General features: G+C 23.8%; 4 protein-coding genes across 9 annotated transcripts in view; 2 read left to right on the forward strand and 2 right to left on the reverse strand.

The window, feature by feature from the left end:
* LOC129611295 (choline transporter-like 2) overlaps window positions 1–10,947 on the forward strand; it is a 76,701-nt gene extending 65,754 nt beyond the window's left edge. For 3 of the 5 annotated variants that reach the window (XM_055524364.1, XM_055524365.1, XM_055524363.1), the window contains 8 exons: window positions 1,454–1,576; window positions 2,212–2,550; window positions 4,802–5,412; window positions 7,975–8,140; window positions 8,208–8,433; window positions 8,517–8,865; window positions 8,934–9,594; window positions 9,690–10,947. In XM_055524364.1, coding sequence (XP_055380339.1) covers window positions 1,454–1,576; window positions 2,212–2,550; window positions 4,802–5,412; window positions 7,975–8,140; window positions 8,208–8,433; window positions 8,517–8,865; window positions 8,934–9,594; window positions 9,690–9,802 — 2,588 coding nt within the window. In that variant the 3' untranslated portion in view covers window positions 9,803–10,947. Of the gene's footprint in view, window positions 1–1,252; window positions 1,305–1,453; window positions 1,577–2,211; window positions 2,551–4,801; window positions 5,413–6,872; window positions 7,004–7,974; window positions 8,141–8,207; window positions 8,434–8,516; window positions 8,866–8,933; window positions 9,595–9,689 lie in introns of those variants that run through there. The other 2 variants (XM_055524366.1, XM_055524367.1) reach the window with 2 other exon arrangements.
* A 107-nt stretch (window positions 10,948–11,054) lies between these two features.
* On the reverse strand, window positions 11,055–12,379 carry LOC129611296 (protein lethal(2)k10201). Its single transcript, XM_055524368.1, has 4 exons — window positions 12,080–12,379; window positions 11,870–12,006; window positions 11,692–11,788; window positions 11,055–11,631 (listed from the first exon to the last, which is right to left on the reverse strand). The coding sequence occupies exons 1-4, from the start codon at window positions 12,250–12,252 to the stop codon at window positions 11,271–11,273; spliced, it is 768 nt and encodes a 255-aa protein (XP_055380343.1). The 5' UTR covers window positions 12,253–12,379; the 3' UTR covers window positions 11,055–11,270.
* Window positions 12,380–13,076: 697 nt separating this feature from the next.
* LOC129611398 (uncharacterized) lies at window positions 13,077–16,652 on the forward strand. Of its 2 annotated transcripts, XR_008697158.1 has the most exons (4): window positions 13,077–13,397; window positions 13,462–13,576; window positions 14,388–14,965; window positions 16,371–16,652. XR_008697158.1 is itself a non-coding variant. In XM_055524535.1 (3 exons), the coding sequence occupies exons 1-3, from the start codon at window positions 13,189–13,191 to the stop codon at window positions 14,889–14,891; spliced, it is 828 nt and encodes a 275-aa protein (XP_055380510.1). In that variant the 5' UTR covers window positions 13,077–13,188; the 3' UTR covers window positions 14,892–15,084. The 2 variants fall into 2 exon arrangements, 1 of the variants encoding a protein (XP_055380510.1); XM_055524535.1 differs by lacking the exon at window positions 16,371–16,652 and having other exon boundaries at window positions 14,388–15,084.
* A 5,185-nt stretch (window positions 16,653–21,837) lies between these two features.
* LOC129611449 (uncharacterized) lies at window positions 21,838–22,439 on the reverse strand. The gene is made up of 3 exons (XM_055524628.1): window positions 22,320–22,439; window positions 22,113–22,236; window positions 21,838–22,021 (listed from the first exon to the last, which is right to left on the reverse strand). Exons 1-3 carry the CDS (start codon window positions 22,408–22,410, stop codon window positions 21,838–21,840), a joined length of 399 nt encoding a protein of 132 aa, XP_055380603.1. The 5' UTR covers window positions 22,411–22,439.
* Window positions 22,440–23,753: the final 1,314 nt, after the last annotated feature.

Below are 23,753 nucleotides of genomic sequence, written 5' to 3' on the forward strand. Positions count from 1 at the left end.
TAAGGCCGTACATTAGAATAGTTTATTAGAATGAAATTCATTTACACTATGTACTTATTACAGTTATAAACACCTACAATAGTTAGAATATTTATTTCGCTTTTATGTATGAATATAAGTACATTATGTATTATGCATTCATTATTTTATTCACTTATTGTATTACTATTGTTATTACTATTGCTATTACTTAATTAAAGCATATATAAATTTATAAATTAAATTTGAGCGACTTTTAATGAATATTTATATAACAGAAACTATATACATATGTATATACATAAGCACTTATATGTATTATAATATGTGTAACTATATTTTATATAAACTATAATGTAAGCACGTATATGAATATAAAACTTTATTGACGTTTCTTTTTTAAATTTTACCTACATACATACCTATTATTACATATTATAGGAAGATGATAATAATAACGCTTTCATCTTCCGATTTATATATTGCACATCTATTATATGTAAGTTTGTGTATGTAGTATATATATATATATATATATATATATATATACATATTTACATTAATATTATGAATGCACATGAACAATTGTACAGTGAATTCTCGTAAAAAATTTTGACCGTATTTTTATATGGACTTTTTGCTAAGAAATGCATACTTTATGTACATTTCTGCATAATATGTAATTTATGATGTTAATATCAAAATAGTTTCAACAAAAACTTTTTGGTTTTTCCCACATTTTTCTTTTCAATCAATACACTTCAATAATATAGTCAAAATGTCAAATTCTTCAGAAGAAAATTGAAACGAAAAAAGAACCGTTTTAAAAATTTAATATCTCCAAAATATTATGTGAAGGTACTTGATTATAAAATTATGAGTTTCTTAAATGCAATTTATAACAATCTATATGATTTTACATTTTTGTAAATTATGTTACTGAACCAATCAAATTACAGACAACTCAAACGGAAAATCATGTAGCGTGAAGGCATCTTTAGTTTTTAAATTGTGTACCGACCCTTAATAATTTTGGAAAAATTTGGGTTTATTTCAACGGCAATAAATTTCGTTCCTCATTAGGAAAAAAATTGAAAGAAAATAAGTGTTATTTTATAGAAGAAATTACTGTATCGAAATGTTTGTATGTAAATATGTATATTTTGTTATAATTTATATATAAGTATATATGAATAATAATAATAAATTTCATTTCTAAAGCAATTTTATTTTTATAAATTAGCTTTTAGTTACCTACCCAATTCACTTCCATGCAATACATCTTTTTTTTCTGACTGAATTATATAAAATGAATAACAATAATCGTAAAATGAGATTTAATTAATTCAAGAATTTCATAATTTTCAACAATAATTTGATTATATACATATTATACAATATTGTTACTTAAATTTAAGTATTTAAAAAAAAAATTAATTTAATTTAATTTTCTTTATTTATTTTGTAATTTCAGGAGAACCACTAACTTATGATAGAGCATTTAAAGGACCCTTACATAATAGATCTTGTACAGATGTTTTGTGTTTATTTATATTCGTAATATTTTTAGGATGTTGGGGATATGTTGCTTATTATGGTAATTATTCTTTTAAATATTAATTTTGTTATTTTTAAAGTTACAATATGCATTTTAAGGTTTAGAGAGGTATTTCATTCTGAATTAATATTATTGAAAGATTTCGAGTTTGATTCGCTAAAAGTTTAATTAAAGTTTGAAGTTTAATTAAAGTTTGAGTTTTGTTTGACAACCAACATTTAATTGTCGAATATTTTCGATATTCTGCCTTAATCATAATTTTAAAGTTTGAATCAATAAATTGTGGATTTTAGGACGCTTTAAAAAATCTATTTGGTAGGAAAAGAACTATAATAATAAAATGATGGAAGAATGTAGAATTAGCTTTAATTATTAAGAATTAGAATGTTTTATGAAATTTGCAACTTGTATATTAAACTTAACTTAGTTTCTTAATTTACAGTCAGTCGCATTTAGTCGAATTGGCAATGTCTTAACAATTTCTTTATACTTTCGTACCTAAATTTCAAGTAATATGTTGAATGGTTGCTTATTAATAAATTTAGGACTACTTCTTTGTTGTCTTTTCAATCTTACTCTAGTGTCACAATATGATTCAGACAATATTTTTTTTAAAATATTCTATTTTATTTACAAATTTAATTTTTAATTTATTTTCTTATATCTATTTTAAGCTTTCACATTTGGAGACTTACATAAGTTATTAACACCAACGGATCAATTTAATAGAAGATGTGGTCAAGATAGTGGTGTTATTGATAAACCATATTTATTTTTTTTTAATTTAGAAAATTGTATTGATCCATTTGCACCAATAACTGGTTGCCCAACACAACAAGTATGTGTTGAAAAATGTCCTGATGAATTATTTATATATGAAAAGGATGCAAAAAAATTAACAGATGCAGAATTAAAAAAAAAATTAATATGTTTAAATGAAAAAGATTATTTAACACCAGAACAATCTATAAAAAATAATAGGTGTGCCAAATGGTATGTCAAAAGTAAACCATGTAAGTATCACATACAATATTTTAGAGAAATTTCGTCTAAATTTAATTTGTATATAATATATATGAATATGTATACGTATTTGTATAATATATGTGAATATTGTTACCATATTTTAATAAAATTATAGCCAGATAATGTAATAATCGTTTTGAGAAAATCGTAAATCATTAAATTTCTGTAGTAAGATTTGATTAGATTCAAATTAATTCATTTTTTGATTTAATAAATGTTTTAGTTTTCTAACAAAACTTGTGCTCGTTTGCAATATACCCACATATACTTAATCAATACTAACATATAAAATCATTATTAATTTCTGAATATAATTGAAATAAAGATTTAATATTAAATTTACACAAAAAATAAAATAGGATTGATTTGTTATCAAAATTAAAAAGATTACCATATGGTCATAATAGTTTGTAATAAAGAGGATTTCATATTGTCATAGGGATTCATTCATATACTTACATATTTTCATTTATAATTCTAGAGTAATAATAACAGTATATGTAATTTAAATTTCATTCAAACTATTTTAATTAATAAAATAAATTGTATATTATATTTCATTTAATAGGTGTACCATTTGAAATAAAAATTTACATATTATGTATATGTAGAAAATTGATTTATTTAAGCAAAAATTTTTATTATGTTCATAGTGAGGAAAAACTGACAAGATTTCATGTAAAATTCCTCTGAAACTTCTCAATGACGTCATGGTGGTCACCACAATCAACCAAACAAATATATAAAAATTCTATATTAACATAAGTAGTATATATTTATTAAAATACTCAAAATTTAAAGAGAATTTTCGTAAGTTTCCCTAAATTTGAAATTACTTATATCGATCAGAGTTTTTATTCAGTAATTTCAATTGTTTTAAAACAAAAGAAATATGTTTATAACGCATGACAACAATAATAGAATTAAAGATTTTTTTTCAATGATTTTTCAACCTTTAAGTATATAACATTAGCGTCTTTCAGCGCCATTCATCTTAATGACAATTTGGCATTCATCATAAAAATGATTTGTATTTACTGTGACATAATTTACAACTTTTTGTAATTGGACAACTTTTTAGAAAATGGAGTTGGAGACTTCTTTTTAAAATATAAAAAATTTAAATGAAATTAAAAAAAAAACACTTGTTAGAAAAGTGAAATTGAACTATATGCTAACGATATGCCGTATTTTTAATAAAAATATTTAAATTTAATCTTACTAATTATTTAATTTTAAATATTAATATAACTTGTAAATGACGTATACATAAAAAGTAATCTGATGAGCTCCGCAAATATTTCACCGCACTGTGTATTTTCCAATTAAAGTAAAAAAATTCCATCAAATTTGTTCTGTTTAATTTAATAAGTTTCTAGTTGTTCGGCAAAAGGAAGCCAAAGCTTTATTTTTAAAGTTAAAATGCTAATTTTTATTCCTTCTAATTTTCATAATGAAGAAAAAATAGAAACGAGTATAAAACAGTGACAAACGGGGGAGAGAGTCTTAAGTCGAAGCAAGAAATTTTGCCTTGAAACCTTATAGTTATTTCCAAGAATGTATTGAATGAAAGCGAATGGAGCATTAATTTCATTTTTAATTTAAACTTAATTATTCAATCATTAGAACGTGAATTATTTTATTCTCATCTGGGTCCTTATTTTCATTCCAACTTAGAAAAACTCGTTAGTTCGCCCCATTCGATGTGAAAATTCGATGCCTTCTTTATTGTATACGATGTCGTCAGTAATTAGTATGCCAAAAATAAAAAACACACAAAGGGCATTGTATACATACGTACGTATTTACCTTCAATTTAAATTTAGTTGTATTTTATTTTTTAAGTTTTTTTTTGTGCTCTTTTAAATATCTTCAAAAATATGACATTTTTTTTATTTTTTTTTACAAATGATGTAAGAACTAATGGGGCTAAAATATTTTTTTCAATACACATAATAATTACTTATGCGTAATTAGTTAGAAAATAGAAATGTGTCAACAATCAAATATAGTGTTTTAAGTCGATAATTCTTTTCGTATTTAGATATTTTAAATTCTAGGCTATATGAAATAATCGAAACTTAATAACATCGCACTTTCCAATATATTTTATAGAATTATTTATTAAATTAACATTTTGGTAACTAAATACATATTTATAATGCTATCATTAAAAATTTGCAGCATAATTTTAACATATTTTACTTTTTTTATTACATTAAATTATTATAATTTAAGTTTTAAATCGTTGCGTTTGGGATTTTTCATCGGATATATGCCCAATAATTCCATCAAATTTATTAAATAATAATTATATGTATAATAGTCGATATAAACGTCAAATTGATGACAGATATAATAATACAATTATTAACAAAAATCATTCAAATTCATATTATTTTAATAATTATGATAACAATGATAATGATAATGATGATAATATAATAAAAAATTTGATTTCATCACAAATAAAAACATTAAATTTTATTGAAGAACCAATTGAATATAATACACATTATAAAACACATCAATCATCATCTATACAAAACATTATAACAACAAGAACAACAACAACAACGATAACACCAATAATAGATGATATAACAATATCATCAATACAAAATACAACAGAAAAACTAAAATCATCAACAATATTTCCGGCTGGTTTAGAAGTATATGATCAAAAAAAGAATGAACAACAAAAGCCAGTTAATGAACCAACATGTCCAGTTCGACGTATTTTAAATGATGAAATTATTATGCAAAAAGTTAAAGAAACTGATACATATTTAGCTAAATTTGTTGGAAATTTTGTTGCACATTTTTATACTGGAGAAAATCCACAAGATGTAAGTATATATATATATAAATGCAAGAAAATATACAAGATGTCGGTACAATATTATATTTTATTCTTAACTAAAAAAGAGTCAACTGAAATGAAATATACGCTATGATAAATTTAAAGAAATAAGTAAATGAATAAAGTAGGTCTAAGACGGCTAAAATAAAAGTCATATCTACATTTTTATGATTGAAAATAGAATTCATATGACAAACAGAAGGAAAAACATGTACTCACATTGAAATCTTAAAATACATCACCGTATTTTAATTTTGAACAAATGAACATACATACGTATATATGATGTATGTATGTCCGTATGTATTTTAAAAGTTTATTTAAAACTCTACAACTTGTAATAGAAAATATAAAAATTTCTTAAAAGTTTGGTATTTTAAATTTTAATTTTCAATTTAAAGAAATTTTATAAAATGTATTTGGCCAACAAATTACAGATATTTTAATGATAATATTAAAATTATTGTACATATTCCAAATTTATGGGATATGTCAGCTTTTTGCAATAATGAATGAACTTTTTTTATAGTACATAAATATTCTTCATTTATTTGTAATTTCTTAAAGATTCTTCAAAAAAATAAATTTCGAAAAAAAAATGTGTTAACAAAAATTACAATTATGAACTACAGACGCCCACGCTCTGTAACATGATTTTGGTTAAAAATCTTATGATTTCTTTAAAAATTAAACAGGTAATTTAATTCCATACATTGTTGTAAATAAATTGGTTTTATAAAATTGGAATTAAATATGTGGGATAAAATTTTAAATTAATATAACATTCACATACATTTGAATTTTTAATAAATCCCCTGTGTACATTCAAAAACAACAGAAATTTTCTCATTTTATAGTCATAAGCTCAATTTTCATAATCGTCAATAAACAATTATTTATCTGTACCTATATAAAACCATAGATAAATTTACCTAAATAATTTGGTAATACTTTAATACTAATGAAATTATGGGAAAGGTTTACTAATATCCGTAGTTTAATTTAACTTTAAATTATGTGTATAACATAATATTTTTGTTAATAATATTTGTGTATAACAAATACAGTATATAATTTAAAATGTTTTTAATCATTTTTGTGTCTCGTACAATCTATATATATGTTTTATTATAACAATATTAGAATTTATATATAAAAAAAAAAATGGAAATTATAAAAAATTTTTTTATATCAAATTGTCTACAATAATAGTTACATAAAATTAATACTTAGCATTAAAAATAAATTTTCATAATAGTTATATATTATTCATCAATAATATAAATTTTATCAATATGAATTATAACTGTTATACATATATTAAAATTTATTTTTTTATTTCAATATTTTGATCATTATTTTTGATTATTTATTATAATTTTATTATAGTTATTGTTGTTATTACTTTTTATTTAATATTATTTATTACATTTTATATTAATAAAGTTTATAATCGATGTATACCAGCCGATAATGATGGCTTACAATATATTATTAGTCAGGGTTATTTACAAACGACAATAGAAACTTTAAATGCAATCATAGAAAAATTACATGTTTCAATTGATATTGAATTGGTAAGGTTTTTAAAAAATAAAATAATATAATTAAGATAGATAAATAATAATTTTAATAATTAAATAAATATATGTGTATAATTAAAATTATTTTATATTATATTATTAAAATTAAATAACTAATTAATATTCTATTGATTTTTGAAAATTTTACATTTAAAAAATTGGATTTGTTTTTTGTAAATTAAATTAAAATATTTTATATAATACGTTTAATGAGAACAATTATATTTTAAATTATTTTGTATATTTAATAGCTTTTAAACGAACATTTTTAGTTAAACAAAATAATTCTACATAATTTCCAAAATCGATTTAAAATTAAAAGGAAAATATTATTAAAATTTAATTTTCTCTTCCAAACAGACTTTTGTTTGCACACTTATATGGGGTATTTGGCTCTTTTTCTATTATACACTTTAATTTTAAAAATTATACATTGAATTATTATAATATTTTTATAAATTATTTTGTGCATTTTAACAATAATAACTTAATAATTAAATAAAATTGATATACATAGGTACGGAGGTAAAACTATTATACTATATTTTTACATGAACGGAATGAATTATATCAATATCAGCATTTTGAATTAATTTAAAGAATATAATAATGAAATAAATAAAAAATATTTAAAAATAAATAATTTTATATAATAAACAACATCAAGTTACTAATTAGAATTTTACTTTTATATACAAAATTTTGTCTCTTTTTCTCTTATTTAAATTTCAGTTGTTTAAATTTATTCCTTGTAAAATTATTCAAAATATTCAAATTTCCAAAATGTCAAATAAAATTTAATTTATAATAAATATAATAACTATGTATTGAAAATTGTATTATCAAATTTCAAAAATGACAGAAAAAAATGAAATTAATTTAAAAAATTTATTATTTTTCTTAAAAGAATTTTACTTATACTTCTTTTTTTTTGTGTAATTTAAAAAAAAACATTTCTAAAACAGTTTGGCCAAAAAGTTGTTGAAGATATTGTTGAATCATGGCCAACAGTACTTGGAGCCTTAATAATAACAATGATTGTCTCTTTAATTTTTATCGCATTAATGAGATGGATTGCAGCACCGGTATTATGGTTTTCAATAATTGGTGCATTAGCAGCTTTAGCATTTGGTAGTTCTATTTTAAATATTATATATTATACAATTATTAAAATATATAATTTAAATATTATTTTTAGGAATATATTTTTGTGTTAGTGAATATTTATATTGGCGTGAAAATCCAGGTGTTATACGAACAGCATATAATATACGTGGTCAGGTTCAAACAATTTTTGAAAAAGAATCAACATGGCTTTATCTATCAATTGCAACATCTGTTGTATTTTTAATAATTCTATTACTTGTGATATTTTTAAGAAAAAGAATTGTTATTGCTATTGCTTTAGTAAAAGAAGGTAGCAAGTAAGTATTCGTCATACAAATATAATTTTATAAAATTAAAAAAAAATATTATGTATGTATTTACAAAAATAATAATTTTTTAGGGCAGTTGGTAGCATAATTTCGTCAGTTTTCTTCCCAATTCTTCCATGGTGCTTACAAATTCTAACATTAGGTTTTGCTATTGCAGTCGGTTTATATTTAGCATCAATTGGTGAACCAACATTCCGTGTAGCTGGAATATTAGATAATAAATGTTTATGCAAGGGGCCAGCTGTTAATTATAAGAAAGGTGGTTTATGTAATCCAAAAGATTTTAATATGTATTGCTCAGAGACAGCTGGTTCAACAAGCTCATTCAATTTCTTCCGAGGAGAAACTTCTTTACCGTGTACAGAAGCTGGTTGTTATTTTGAAAGAATACAAAGTCCTACATTAGTTACATATTTTCATGTAAATAAATTATATTTAAATAATAATATTGTTTGAAAAAAAATTAAGTTATATTTCATATATTTTAGATTTATAATGTAATCGGATTCTTTTGGTTGGAATTTTTTATATCGGCTCTTGGTGAAATGGTGTTAGCAGCAACATTTGCTACTTGGTATTGGACTTTTCATAAATCAGATGTCCCGTATTTTACAACAACTAAAGCATTTTGTCGTACAGTAAGATATCATTTGGGAACACTAGCATTTGGATCATTAATATTAACAATTTGTCGTCTTATACGTTTAGTATTGGAATATATTGAAACAAAATTAAAAAAATATGACAATGCATTTACAAGAGCAATTTTATGCTGCATGAAATGCTTTTTCTATTGTTTAGAACAGTTTTTAAGATTTTTAAATCGTAATGCATATATTATGTGTGCTATACATGGTAAAAATTTCTGTTCAAGTGCTAAAGATGCTTTTAATTTATTAATGAGAAATTTTTTGCGTGTTGTTACTTTGGATAAAGTGACAGACTTCTTATTCTTTTTATCAAAATTATTATTAACAATTGGAGCTGGAGCTGGAACGTATTTTTATGTTGAAAATTATTATGAGGGCACAGATAAATTATATTATAGTGGTGTTCCAACTGCAATTGTTGTTATTGCAACATATTTAATTACCAGTATATTCTTTGGAGTTTATTCAATGGCTGTTGATACATTATTTTTATGTTTCTGTAAGTTATTAAATAAGTAATTATATGAATTAATATAATTGTATTTAATCAATCAAATTATATTAAATTTATTTATACATATATAACTATTTTAGTGGAGGATTGCGAGAGAAACGATGGTTCAGAAGAAAAACCATATTACATGTCAAAACAATTAATGAAAATATTGGGTAGAAAGAACATTATACCAAGACATCAGTATAGATAAGCTTTAAATAGAAATGTAAAAATTAATTTTTTTTTATTTTTAAAATTTTTTTATGAAATTTTAAATTATACATTTTTTTTATATACTTACATAATATAATATTAATTTATTGTTTGATTTTGAATTTAAGTATAGAAATGAAATTGAATTTATAAAACTTTTTGCCAAAAAAAGACAAAATTTAATTATGATTAGTTGACAAAGTTCAGGTAAACCATTTTTATCTAATATCGAAATTTGTAACTTCTGTTGATAATGAGAAATGAACATTTAATTTTTTTTGTTTATTAATAATGCGAAGCATAATTTTTTTATTACATTTTAATATCAATAAGGAAAAGCATATATATATATTTTATGGAAATATTGAATTTAAAGATTAAACATTTTATTTTTATAAGTTTTTTATCCTCATCACAAAATCTCTTTCGAGGGTAAGAAATAAAATTAATGCTTTTTCCCAAAAATTTTTTTTCTTGGAAATTAAATAGAATTTTAAAAACAATAATCCAAATATGTATTTAAGTGTCTATAATTTATTTTTCTTCAGATTAACTTTGAACAATTTATTTTTTTTATTATACACAAACATCATATTATCAATTAAATTTTGATTGTAATACTGATATTCTAACTCTAATTTTGATTTGATTGAATTTTTCACAAAAATATCTGAAGAAATGCATAAAGAAAAATAAATAAAATGCACGATATCAGTGGTGATTACCTTACTTAAATATCAATTTTTGGATCCTTTGATTTATTCTTAGTTTAATTTATTCAATTTACGTCCATTTTCTACTACATATTTTTAAATTTATAAAAGAATTTTGTTATTTTTTTACAGTTATATATTTATTTTTAAAAATTATATGCATAAATTATCATTATTTTTAATAGAAACTATAACATAAAACAAATGAAAATGCCAAATTTTTGTAGCACACAAAAAACTATAATTAATAGAATTTAAAAACTTGTATACAAATTAAAAATAAAATTGAGAATTATGAAAATAATATATAAGTGATAAGGCGAAGAAAATAAATTGAAAGTATTGGCATAGAAAACTTTTATAATAAAATGAAAGAAATAAATGGATTATATGTAGAAAACGAATCATGTCAATAAATACTTTTATGAAATTTATAGTTGATTGAATTTTTGATATTAAAATGAAGTTTATCAAAATCAGAAAGCTGGAAGACCAAAAAGAATCAGATAAGGAAGTTGTTATATATTAAATACATCGTAGATTTGTCTGTCCACAGAAAAACTAGCATATAATATCTAATTTATAAATTTAAGGAATTTCCATTTAAATTAAATACCACTGATACCATAAATTTCTTATTTTAGTATTACATATATTCTATTTTTTTCTAAGAAAGTTTTAACCCATTTTCTAATAGAAAACAAATCAATTTATATTAATTTACTCTTCACATATTTAATTTTATGCAATTTATTAACAATTTTTGTTTGGTAAACTATCTAACAAATCTGTAACCATCTCTTCATCTTCTAAAGGGCTTACTCCTACCTCACTGTTCAGTTTCTTTTTATTGTTCTTCGCTTTTCCTTTTTTCGATCTATCAAAAGTTTTAATTCTTTGATGTCCGAAAGAAAAAAAATTTAGATTACTCGGTTCAAGTTTGTTTATAGCTTCTGAAGCTTTTTCGTTTGAAGTATCCATTGCACCCGTGTCATCGATTTTTTCCTGACATTTTTCTAATTTTATATTTGAAGTTGAAGAAGTTTCAAATCTAAAATTCGATGGAAATTTATGATCTCGTATACAGTGATCTTTTCTTTCGTCAGCATTTAAACTAAAATGTAAACAAAAATATTGTATTTTAAAATCAAACATAAATTCTACTCGTAGGAACCTTTTGTAAGAACATTCTGCTATAAAACAAGAAAACATCGCCTTTTTCTCTGCTTGAGCAGCGAAAAACGAGTCATGACTTTCAGAAACATGTAAATCTAAAATTAGTGTGAATTAATTAGATCTGTAATTTATGATGATACGTTTATATATATGTATATGTAACCAGTAATATTTACCTAATAAATGTGCACTTGGAAGATTTTTCTTACAAAAAGAACACAAATATCTATGTAAAGAATTGTAATGAGTTTCAAATTCAAAAATTGTGTCAAACATTTGATTACATCCAGGAATATTACAAGATACAGGAAGCCTTTAAAAAAGAAAAACTGTTTAAATTGAAATTAAATGAATAATTAAACAAAAAAAAAAACAAATATACTTGCTTAGAATGAAGATCACTTTCTTCTACTAAAGTGATCACACCTAATTTTTTAAACTGGCTTTTCAATTTGTCGCATTTTTCAAAAAATGGATCTGATGGTTCTTTGTAACCCACATCTATTGTTGATAATAAAGTTACTATATTTTCCTGGCTCAAAAAATTATTTGAAAACATATTAGAAGAGTTTAACTTCTCTTGTATGCAAATATATGTTGTATATATTATAAATACAACTATTAACAATAATATCGAAACTTCCTGTATTTCACAGCCTCTAATTTAGCGGTTTTGAGCATCAAAGTAAAATGCATAGACGAAATAAACAGAATTAAAAAAAACAAAATACAAAACAATTGTCAAACTCTCAGAAAGCCAGTACTGCCAAACATAAAAGAAGTTCAGTTGATTGATAGTATTTATTTTAATCGACAAAAGCGACATCTGGTTTATTTACATATCGTAACATTTACGTGTACTTTTTCGTAAGTTGGAAGAAAAATCAACTTATATTAATGAAATCATGAACTATTTATTCTGTATTCCCATAATAACACTTTTTTTTTTAGTTTTACCATTCTTTTTAACGAAAAACTACTTTACAAACAAAAAGTATGTTCAAATTGATGAATCTTGATATCGACATTCTCTTAACTTTTAGCGCAATTTCTTTTCTGTCTCTTAAAAGTTGCATTAAATTCAGCCTTAAAGCAGAGGTTTCTTTTAAGAGCCAATTTTGTTATTGGTTTATCTGCTATACTACTATAGTACTACATACATAATTCATTATATTCGTATACTACTATAGTACTATATACATGCTGTGCTTGTCAAAAAGTAAAACAAAAAATTCGCTCAGTTTGAAGCGATGAATAAATGAACCATCAACGGAATTAATTCAAAATATTGCATGAAGGGTAAAAAAGCGAAGAGAGTTTTGACATTTCTATTTTGAAAGCGCTTCTATGACAAATTTATCAGTTTTAGTTTGTTGATGCATTGATGTTGTATTGTAATTTGTAATTTAGAAATAAATTCATTGTAAGTAGAATTCAGAAACACCGAAGAACATAGCATAATTTATATTAAATTAAATAAAAAAAATTGATAAGAATGGGGAAAGCTCGTATAATTTGGAACAGAAGTATGGAAGGTTTTGTTTTAGATATGTGGGATAATAACATTAAAGATTTGCAAAAACATAAAAAAAATGGACATATTTATGGTGATATGGCTGCTAGTGTTAATTCGCAATTTGGTATTACAGATGTAACACAAAAGGATATACAAGTAAAAATACATAATTTGACACAAAGATACAGGTAAAAATTTCATTATTAAATGGTTTGACGACTCACCCTAATCTTCATCTCGATATTTTTGTAGGCAAGAAAGGAAATTAATTGCTTCTGGAGCAGGTTCTAACTGGCCTTTATACGAGAGGATAAACAAGCTCTTAATGAAAGGGTGCAAAAAATTTAAAAGTAAATTTGGTTCAAATGTAAGTTATATTATATAATATATCATTATGTGGTGTTAAAGTAAAACACGATATAAGAAGGTAGTCAGATATCTATGTATGGAAATGCTTTCATATTAGAATATTCAATATAATAATGTTGTACAACTCAAAATTGAAATATGAAGCCATATACATCTATATCAATAAGAAAAATGGACTTGTGTTTAAACAAGCTATCTTCATTAGCTTGTTTGAACATATGAGTGTTCATATGACAAAAAAAAATTCAAACACATACGTTCTTTCAATAGATACATGTTTACACAAAGATTTTAATGGAATTTAAAATTTTATTCAATATGAAAAATTTTTATTCTAGTTTCAAATATGCGTATATGTTTAATCCATTTGAGTTTAGAATACATCACTTCGAAGCTTCCCAATCTGCACTTGCAGTAGGGAATTCAATTGAATTGCTTTATGCATGTGCGTCTGCATATTTGTCAAAACCAAATGTAAGTAACCCCACAAAATAATCTGGTAGGGTTGTGTCATTGCTTCTTAGTGGCAAAATGTTGCAAAATTTCACGATATAATCAATCTTCAAAATTTTATGTAGTTTTATTGGTGCCGTGATGATACTTTTATATAATTTTATTTGATGGTAGGCGTCGTGTCTTGTTGATAGCAGATGTTTGTTAAGTTTTTCACTCATTTTATTACAATCTTTCTTATCATCCCTGCCCAAGCTCTGACCATAAAAAATTGGTTAGCATCTATACTGCTACCAATAGATAATTGATAATACAAAAAAAAAAAAAAAATAATTTTCTTACAACTAATTTTGAAGGATTCCGGCAGCATAAGTGAAGCAAAAAGTAGTTATGAGGAAGAGGATTCTAGAATTGGGGAATATGACCACCAAATTTCAATTGAAGATGTTAAACTAATGCCTCGCACTATACAGGAAACAGATATTTCTTTACAACTAACACCCAGATCTTATCAAAAAACGCATTCAACACCAGAAATGTCTGATCAACCAAATAATTTTCCCAGAATAATTGAAAACAGTAATCAAGAAAAACCATTCGATCAATTTGGAAAATATGTTGCAGCAGAACTTCGTCAATTGCCACAACGTCAAGCAATCTTACTACAACAAGAATTGCAAAATTGTATTATACGTACCAAATTATCTTGTCTGGAATGTGTGCAAACAAATTTTTCAAATTATGAAAATCATAATAATATTAACAATACAACAATATCAACATCTTCAAATTCCTACGATATGCCGCATATGTCTTACAACAATAAAATAAATCAAAATTGTTATAACTCTCAGAGATAACTAGCATAAAACAAGATAAATAAGAAATCCTTCTATTTAAATCCTTTCAAAAAAAACCGAATTGGAATTAATTTGTAAGTATTAAGCTATTTCGTCTGCCATTTTCATACATAATATTAAAAAATAGTTTGTTCACATTCAAAATTTATTAATTTTATCTGTAATTAAATTTATTTCTTATGTTAATTTTAAGTTTTACGACACTTAGTAGTGAATATTATTTTCTAACTTATACATATGTATGTATGATTCTGCTATAAACAGATTCATATTTAATATAAAATTAAGTTCTACATTAAATAAATTAAAAATTGACTTAAAAAATATAGAGTTAATGCACGTAATTGAAAAATGTCCTTATATATAAAAAATTATATAACTATATAGGTAGATTAAATGAGATTTGAGACTTTAATTTTTGGTATATTGAAATTTATTATTTTGATTGCAATAGGAGAATAAATACATTTTTTTCTTGAGCTAACTTTTGGATGTTATCTAAAGCATTTCTATCTTCTTTCTATCTAAAAAAAAATTTTTTTGTTTGCAAATCCAGGCCTTATAATAAAAAATTAGTGAAAAAATACAGTATTTTAGAAAGTAATCTTAATTCTTTATTATAACAAACAAATTGTATTTAAATTTCATAATTGAAATAAAAAATAAAAATCTTGTAAAACGATAATAAAATTTTATCAATTATGTATGAAATTTTAAAAATTAATTCAACATCAGTATGAAAATTGCGATTAAAAGTAAATATGTATTTTTACTTAAGTAGTAATTATTTTTTGTATAAAATAAAAAAAAAAAAACTATGGCACTAATTAAAAAACATATTTTTTATTTTTATTTAAAAAGAGAAATGAGTCAAAATAAAAACTATTTTTGTACATTTTATGCTTTTTCTTATTTTTTATTTGAATAATTCAAGTGTTTTTTTTTTTTGTCAATAAATCTATGCTTTAATACCTAGTCTTTCCAAATCAGATCTTACAGATGCATTAATAATTGATTCTTCGCCATTAATTGAACACAAATAACGATCACAACAATGTGGATGAGGAGAAAGTTTATCTATAATAAAAAATTTTGTTTGTTTTTTTAATAAATTTTAGAAAAAGAATTTAAGTTAAATTTTAGTATATAATAAAATTACCTTTTCTTAAACGCTTGCATCCATATTCAGCAAGTTGGATTGTATCACATCTAAAATTAAAATAAAAAAGAATTGAATTATATTATAGTTAGTGTGTTAATTTATTTTAAAACAAAAAAAAATGTACCAGCAACTTTTCTATTCTCTTAACACTATTGATTTTTTGTGAAGCACATATATGGCATATAAATTAAATTAATATATAAGTTACATAATTAAATGCATAAGTTAAAAATCTTGTATTGATATTTTAGAAACATTTTTTTTTACTAATTTAAATTATTGTTAACATTAATATTTTTTTTTAAAGTTCTTAAAAGATAATTTTACTTACTTATGAACTCCAATAACACCTGGTTCTTGACATTCATATGCATAACAACCACCATCTTTACCAAATGGTCTATAAAATTGTCCTACACCAAATACATGACCATCAGCTTTATAATAACAAAAATCCGGATGATCTAAATCATTTTTAGTAGAATATTAAAATATTAATAAATAATTTTAATATTTAGAACTTATTTTTAATATTTTATTTAAAAAAACTTTTAATATATTATAATTTATAGAACTTTATACTACCTGGATGAGTTGCTTTATTATCAACAAATACTACTTCAGAAATACAATAATTTATGATATTTAATAAAACAAATAATGAAATTAATTTGAACATTTTGTAAATTTAAAAATTAGCAGTAAAATATTTAAAAAAAAAATAGAGGGAAAATTGTTTTCTTTTTATATTTAAATTAAAATAATATGGAATGATTATATTGTGGGAGCACTTCTCTATAGTTTGACTTCAAAATTATAACTAAAAAAATTTTTAAGAATTTGTTTTACTAGTTAAAAAAATTCAAATTTAGATTTTTTCAATGTCGAATAAAGATTTCTTATTGAAGTGTGTACATATAATAAATAATTAGCATAAAATTTATTTACAAGTTCTACTAGTTAATTCTTTCTTGGTGGTAGCTATTTTAATTGTTATCTTTTTCTTATTTCTTTGCTTTGTTCTAAATTTAATATTGTTATCTTCTTAAATTCTATAAGAATTTTATTAATATAATTATTAAAAAGTTTTAAGAAATTAGCATTAATTCTTAAATATTTTATAATTTATTTAATAAACAGGTTTTATTTTAATTTTTTTTCTATAAATTTTTTTTTTACTCCATCCTAAAATTTGCGTTTTTTAATGATTTTTTTCTAAAGAATTAGATTGAATTCTAATCGATTATTAGTTAAAGAATTCTGATTTATTTAACAGGTTTTTTTTTTTTATTTTTTATTTTATTATAAATATATTAAAGAAATAGTCTACAAAATATTTAATAAAAAAAAAAATATCAATCGCATTTTTTTTTTTACTGGTATTTTACTTTTTTCTTTTACGTTTTAATATTTTTGGAAATGATATAATTAAATCTTTAAATTATCTAAGAGTTTTAAGACTCAGAGAAAGAGAAAAAAAAAAAAACAATAAATAAGAGGTCTAGGGTACGGATATTTAAGAGGAAAAAATAAGCAAACAAAGTAAAGAAAAAACAAAACAAAAATATTATAAAAAAAACTATTAAAAAATTTAAATATTTTAAAAAATCATAAGCAAAAATATAAAAAAAAAAAAAACATATCGCATGTGCTTAATCGTGCAATGAATATTAATTTAATCTAATATTAATTCGATAATTAATTTACATAAATATTATGATTTATTATTTTAATATTATTTAGGTAAATTAACATATATTTGTACTGTATATAAAATTATGATAATTTTGAAAAATTTAAGTATTTTTAATTATTATTTCAATAATAATTGTTTGATTTTAAACTTAATTAGTTAAGATATATGATATTTTAATTGATTTTATACCAGAATATTTCAAGTGACTGTTTGTAATTATTGTATTTGCATATGAAATATGACCTCTAATGACTTCCTTAAGATATCATAAGAAATTTTTGACAATTATGTATAATGTTTGCATAAAAAATATTTTTAAGTTATTTAAATAAATCTACGTAATTGTGATTTGCGGATTCCTAAATGTATTTAGTCGTCATCTAATACATTAATATAATGGAATGTAATTGAACTAATATTTCATCTTTATATCTTAGAGTCATAGGGTAAACAATAAATTTTGCTCATCTCTTTAGATAAAACTGACGCACAAATTATACAATATGAAATTTGAATTGCTGATTCTATGTTATTAATATTGCTAGTATTGATTTCCAAATTGCAAATTTAAAAAAAAAACCAACTTTAAAATTTTGAAGTAAATATATTTATGTCGTTATAGCATTATTTTATATTTTATTATAAGAAAAAATTTTGAGTTATAGTAAAGCTAGAGAAACGGTGTTCCTTCACAAAAAAAGAACTTTTTCAAGCGCTTATTTCTTTATGTATAACTCAGAAATTGTATTTTTTGAGTTACGTCAATGTTGCAGCAAATGAACGATATGATATCTTTAAGAGAAAGATTTAATATTAATAGAATGCAGACGATGAAAGTACATAATTTAATTGCAATAATTTAAATAAAATTATTTACAGTTGCATTTAGGATTTGGAACAGTAGTATCGTCTCATATAGCAAAGGTTTAGTTGCTTGAATTCAATCATGTACGTACGTACTGAAAAATTTAATTCGACACATTTAAGTCTTTTCAAAATATTTTTGTCCATTCATAGACTATGACTCTATAAAATTGCGAATTAATGTACTTTTCAAACGAAACAACTACAGGATCAGTATAGAAATTAGAAAAAGGAAAGTAAAGGGTTATTCAAATAGAATTTGTGAATTGATTTGGATGTCACTTAATGTGAATGTTACTTATATAGGTACAACTAGTTTATTTATTAACTGGCATGAAATAATAGATGAATTTTTAACGAATTGAATAATACATGAATCAAGAGTGAATCTAAATTATCTAATAATAAACGTGAGACTGTTGATACATATAATATGAACGTGCACATAAAAATTATATAACTTAATATAAAATACAGATTGCATTCGAAATGAAAAAAATATTAAAATATTTGCACGACACTGGAAAAGTCATGATTGCAATAACTTACATAAGGTAAACTCTTTCAGATGAAACATGTTTATAAAATGATATCAGCAATAAATAATATTAAAAAAATAATTTACAAAAAAAAAAATTAGAATTAAAAACAAGAAAAGTGGTAACATAAGATGCACAATTAAATATTAATTTTGTTTTGGTATTTTATTAATCTTAAAGTTCAATCTAATAAATAATTTGAATCATTATCAAAGTGACAAATGAAGAAAATTAATTTCTAAATATCTGTAAAATTTCAAAACAAAAACGCCGCGGTAAATATTCGGAATATTGGTACAAAAAATAAACCAAATGAAATTTTACAATCGCAATTAATTAATTGCTATTTAAATAAAGAAAAAATGGTAAGATTAAGAAGCATTTATATTTGCTTTGATTTCGGAATGTGAAGAGGGAATTACAATTGATTTAATAAAATTTAACTAGAACCGAAATTAAAAAAGAAATTCCAAGGTCAAGCATAGCTTCCAGACAACAATAAAAGGACGAACATTTTAATACTCGTATCAGCAAAATTCTCTGTCTACACTCTAGTTATTATTAAAAATTAAAAATTGTGTCAAATATTTTATTGTCCGATTTGAAAATAATAAGAAATGCAATCTATTTTTAATTTTGTATTTATTTCTATGTTAGAATACAAAAATTGACACAAGGTTTGCAATCCATTTTGCACTCCCATTGTCCATAAAATGGAATGTTATGAACTTAACTGAAAAAACATTATGAAATTTAATTTAAGAATACGGTTGTGGTAAATTCTTAAACGTCAAATTTTACAAAATCTGAGTTGTCTGAGTTTACGGATACTCTACTACGTTTTTACTCTCAGTCAAAGTTTAAATTCTTAAACGTTTAAAAAAAGTCAATTAAGCGTCAAAATTGTAGTTTTTTTTTTTTACATGCAGACAGTCTGACGTAGTAATTCAGTAAATAAATTTGATGTATTGAGTGACTATCATTACGTTAAAAATAATATAAAAAATACTTTTTTTATTAATTTTTAATATGTAAGTATAAAATTATTTTAAATCTAAAAAAAATTTTTTTTTTGACGTTTACGGATGATCAAAATTCAAAGTCAATTACGGGTAAAAAGTTTACTACATTTCTGTCCGTAAAAGTTTTAGTTTCAGACAGTTTGCAGACTAAAATCAAAATTTTGACGTTAAAGAATTTGCGGTTGCTTCTACAATTATTTTATGTATACTTAATCTTCTGCGAATGTATTTATAATAGTTCTTGTTTTTTCTTTTGGAGCTGTTATATATTCCGTTCCATTTGGATATTTGCACAAGAATTTTCTACAACAATCTGGATATGGTTGAGTTTCATCAGCAGGCAATCTTTCACATCCTCGCTTTATTGTTGCTCCGCATCTTAAAAATAAATATTATTGTCAAATAATTTAAATACCAGAACATTGTTGATTTTTACATTTCTTACGTTTGTGCACTATAATGACCCGGTTCAATACAAGTTAATTTTGCACATCGTCCAATTGGTGTATATGTTTCACCTGGGCTAAAAGCATGTTGTCCCACTTTCGAATAGCATTTTCCAGGATGATCTGAATTATTTAGGTTTTTCAGGATGAAATAAAATATAATAATATTTTACCCTCGTGGATTGCGTTTCTATTATGGATTATAGATAATAAACAAATATGAATAGAAGCTACTAATAATAATAAATTTAAATATAAATTCATTTTTCCAAAATTAAACCCAAAAAAATTTGCGATTTTATAAATTTTCGATTTGGCTGTTCAACTAAAAGCCGCAATTAAAGTAACTAAATGAAATAAGTTTAGTATTTATTAGATCATAAGAATAAAATTAGCTTTTAGAATCAGTTTATGGTAGGGTTATCTTTTTGACCCTCAGAAAATTAACAGAACTCTTTTGAAAACAGCCGTTCAGGTAATCATTATTTTATTTGCAATTCCATTGCTTTATAGCTAAAATTTACGTCTCTCAAATCAAAAAGAAAGGCAACAGTGCACCGCGACCACGTACGAGTACGGGGCATGCCCCACAACACACGCTCGAGACCCACCCTCCCAATGAACTCAAGCTACTTGTGAGGACCGGAAGACCGTAACTTCGCCGCCGTTAGAGCAAAGCCCCCCAGCACCTCTCCCCTTCTATGATCAAGAGCATCTTACTCCCACAGAAAGTGCACCGAGGTCTTCCTATCCTCCCCACAGAATCTGCAAGTATCTATCGAAAGCCTGCAGTGACCCGTCAAAATGCCGGTGAGGATTCTCACCTGATTCTTGCCCATCTCTATAATTTTCTTAAATCGCTTCTGGTCATAATCTCCCAGGAGCTCCTTGGCTTGCTGCAGCCCCGGAAGACTTCTGCAGCGCTCCGACCGTTTTCTGATTCCTTCTTTAATTCCCAATGGATAGTATGTGGTCCAATTCCGCAGAAGGGCTCCGGCCCAAGAAGAATAGAGTAAGAGCTATAAATGAACTTTATAAATATACTTACGTAAATGTACTTTGATTCATGAAATTAAAAAACCATTTAAAACGTAATAACAAAATGCAATTTTAAAATTTAGTAACCATACGGAAATTTTCTTATTTTCTTTCATTTTGAAAAATACAAAAAATTAATTCAAACTTGTAACAATGGAAACAATCCATAATTAGGTTGTTTAATGGTTTTCTGCATAATCTTCAGTGACTGTGTTTATAATAGTTGTTGTTTTTGCCTGTGGAGTTGTAATGTATTCTGTACCATTTGGAAATTTACATAAGAATCGTGTACAACAATGTGGATATGGTTGTGTGTTATCTTTAGGTAACTTTTCACATTCAAACATCATCTCTACCCCACATCTTGAAGGCAATTAAATGATATTTTCAAGTAAATGTGTATTTATTTAAGATACTGGAGGAAATATAATTAAAAAAATAAAAAATGTCTTACGTGTGTGTTTCTATATAGCCTGGTCCATTACAAAGTAATTTTGCACAATATCCAATTGGTGTAAATGTTTCACCTGGGCTGAAAACATGTTCTCCTTTTTCCCAATAACATTTTCCAGGATGATCTTATAAAAGAAATTTAATTTCATTCAAATTATAAATGTTCTTGATATAAATACTAAGGTGCATCATAATTACGATCCACTACCTTCATGTGTTGCATTCAAGTTTCGGGATATGGCACAGAAGCAGAAATTTATATGCAAAATCAAAAATAATAAATTTAAATATAAATTCATTTTGCCAAAATTAAACCTAAAAAAATTTGCGAATTTATAAATTTTCAACTTGGCTGTTGAACTAAAAGTCACAATTAAAGTAACTAAATAAAATAAGTTTAGTATTTATTAGATCATAAGAATAGAATTAGCCGTGAAAAATATTTTTTATAGGGTTATCTTTTTGACCCAAAGAAGATTAACAGAAGTCTTTCGGAAACAGCTGTTCAGGTAATCTTCATTTTATTTGCGTTTCCATTTTTCCTCTCAAATCAAAAAGAAAGAGAAAGTATGAGGCACGATATTTCAGAATTAAAATTTTAATTAATATGAAAAAAAATTCTTGATTTCACTCTCATTTTGCAAATAAGAAAACTTTGCAAATTCACAAAATTTGTTACTTAAGAAAATTTTGTCATAATTTTAACCCTTGACGCGTAATCGTTACGGTTTGTTTCTCCGTTTGACAATGTTGTAGAGGACAGTGCTTTGAGTAATGCTTTCAAATTACTTTTGCATCTAATAAAAATATTAATTAGTTAGTATACATTATTAATTTATCACGACGCCTCCAGTATTATTTTTGAATGAAATTATCCAAATGAACCATTCAAATTTATAGATTAAAAAAAGCTACGAATAAATTTACAATTATTTTTTTAATATAAAAATTTAACGCTTGAAAGGATCACGCATTACAATTAATTGCTCAAACATTGTTCCTCACAATTTTCATATCTCTGAAATTCTAACTAAACATAGCATATATTTAAAAAACTTAAATTAATACAATTAGTTTTGTGTTCAGTTTTTCATAAAGTAAGACAACCCAAGAGCTGACTGACTCAATTTCGATAATTCTATTTGAAAGTGGCTGAAAACGTAGTTGTTTTAAAATTGACTTCGATGATTGAACTAAAAGGGGCTGTAACGTATAGATGGTAAAAAATTTTGACCAAAAGTGCAACAACAAAATAGAAAATGCAATTTTAAAATTTAGTAACCATACAGAAATTTTCTTACTTTCTTTCATTTTAAAAAATACAAAAATTAATTCAAACTTGTAACAATGGAAACAATCCATAATTAGGTTGTTTAATGGTTTTCTGCATAATCTTCAGTGACTGTGTTTATAATAGTTTTTGTTTTTGCCTGTGGAGTTGCAATGTATTCTGTACCATTTGGAAATTTACATAAGAATCGTGTACAACAATGTGGATACGGTTGAGTGTTATCTTTAGGTAACTTTTCACATTCAAACATTATCGCTACTCCGCATCTTGAAAACAATTCGAACATATGCGTATGTCCTTAAAATACTAGAGGAAATATAATTAAAAAAAAAGTGTCTTACGTGTGTGTTT

Source organism: Condylostylus longicornis, unplaced genomic scaffold, assembly GCF_029603195.1.
Source record: "Condylostylus longicornis isolate FDR11 unplaced genomic scaffold, ASM2960319v2 ptg000049l, whole genome shotgun sequence".
Taxonomy (NCBI): domain Eukaryota; kingdom Metazoa; phylum Arthropoda; class Insecta; order Diptera; family Dolichopodidae; genus Condylostylus; species Condylostylus longicornis.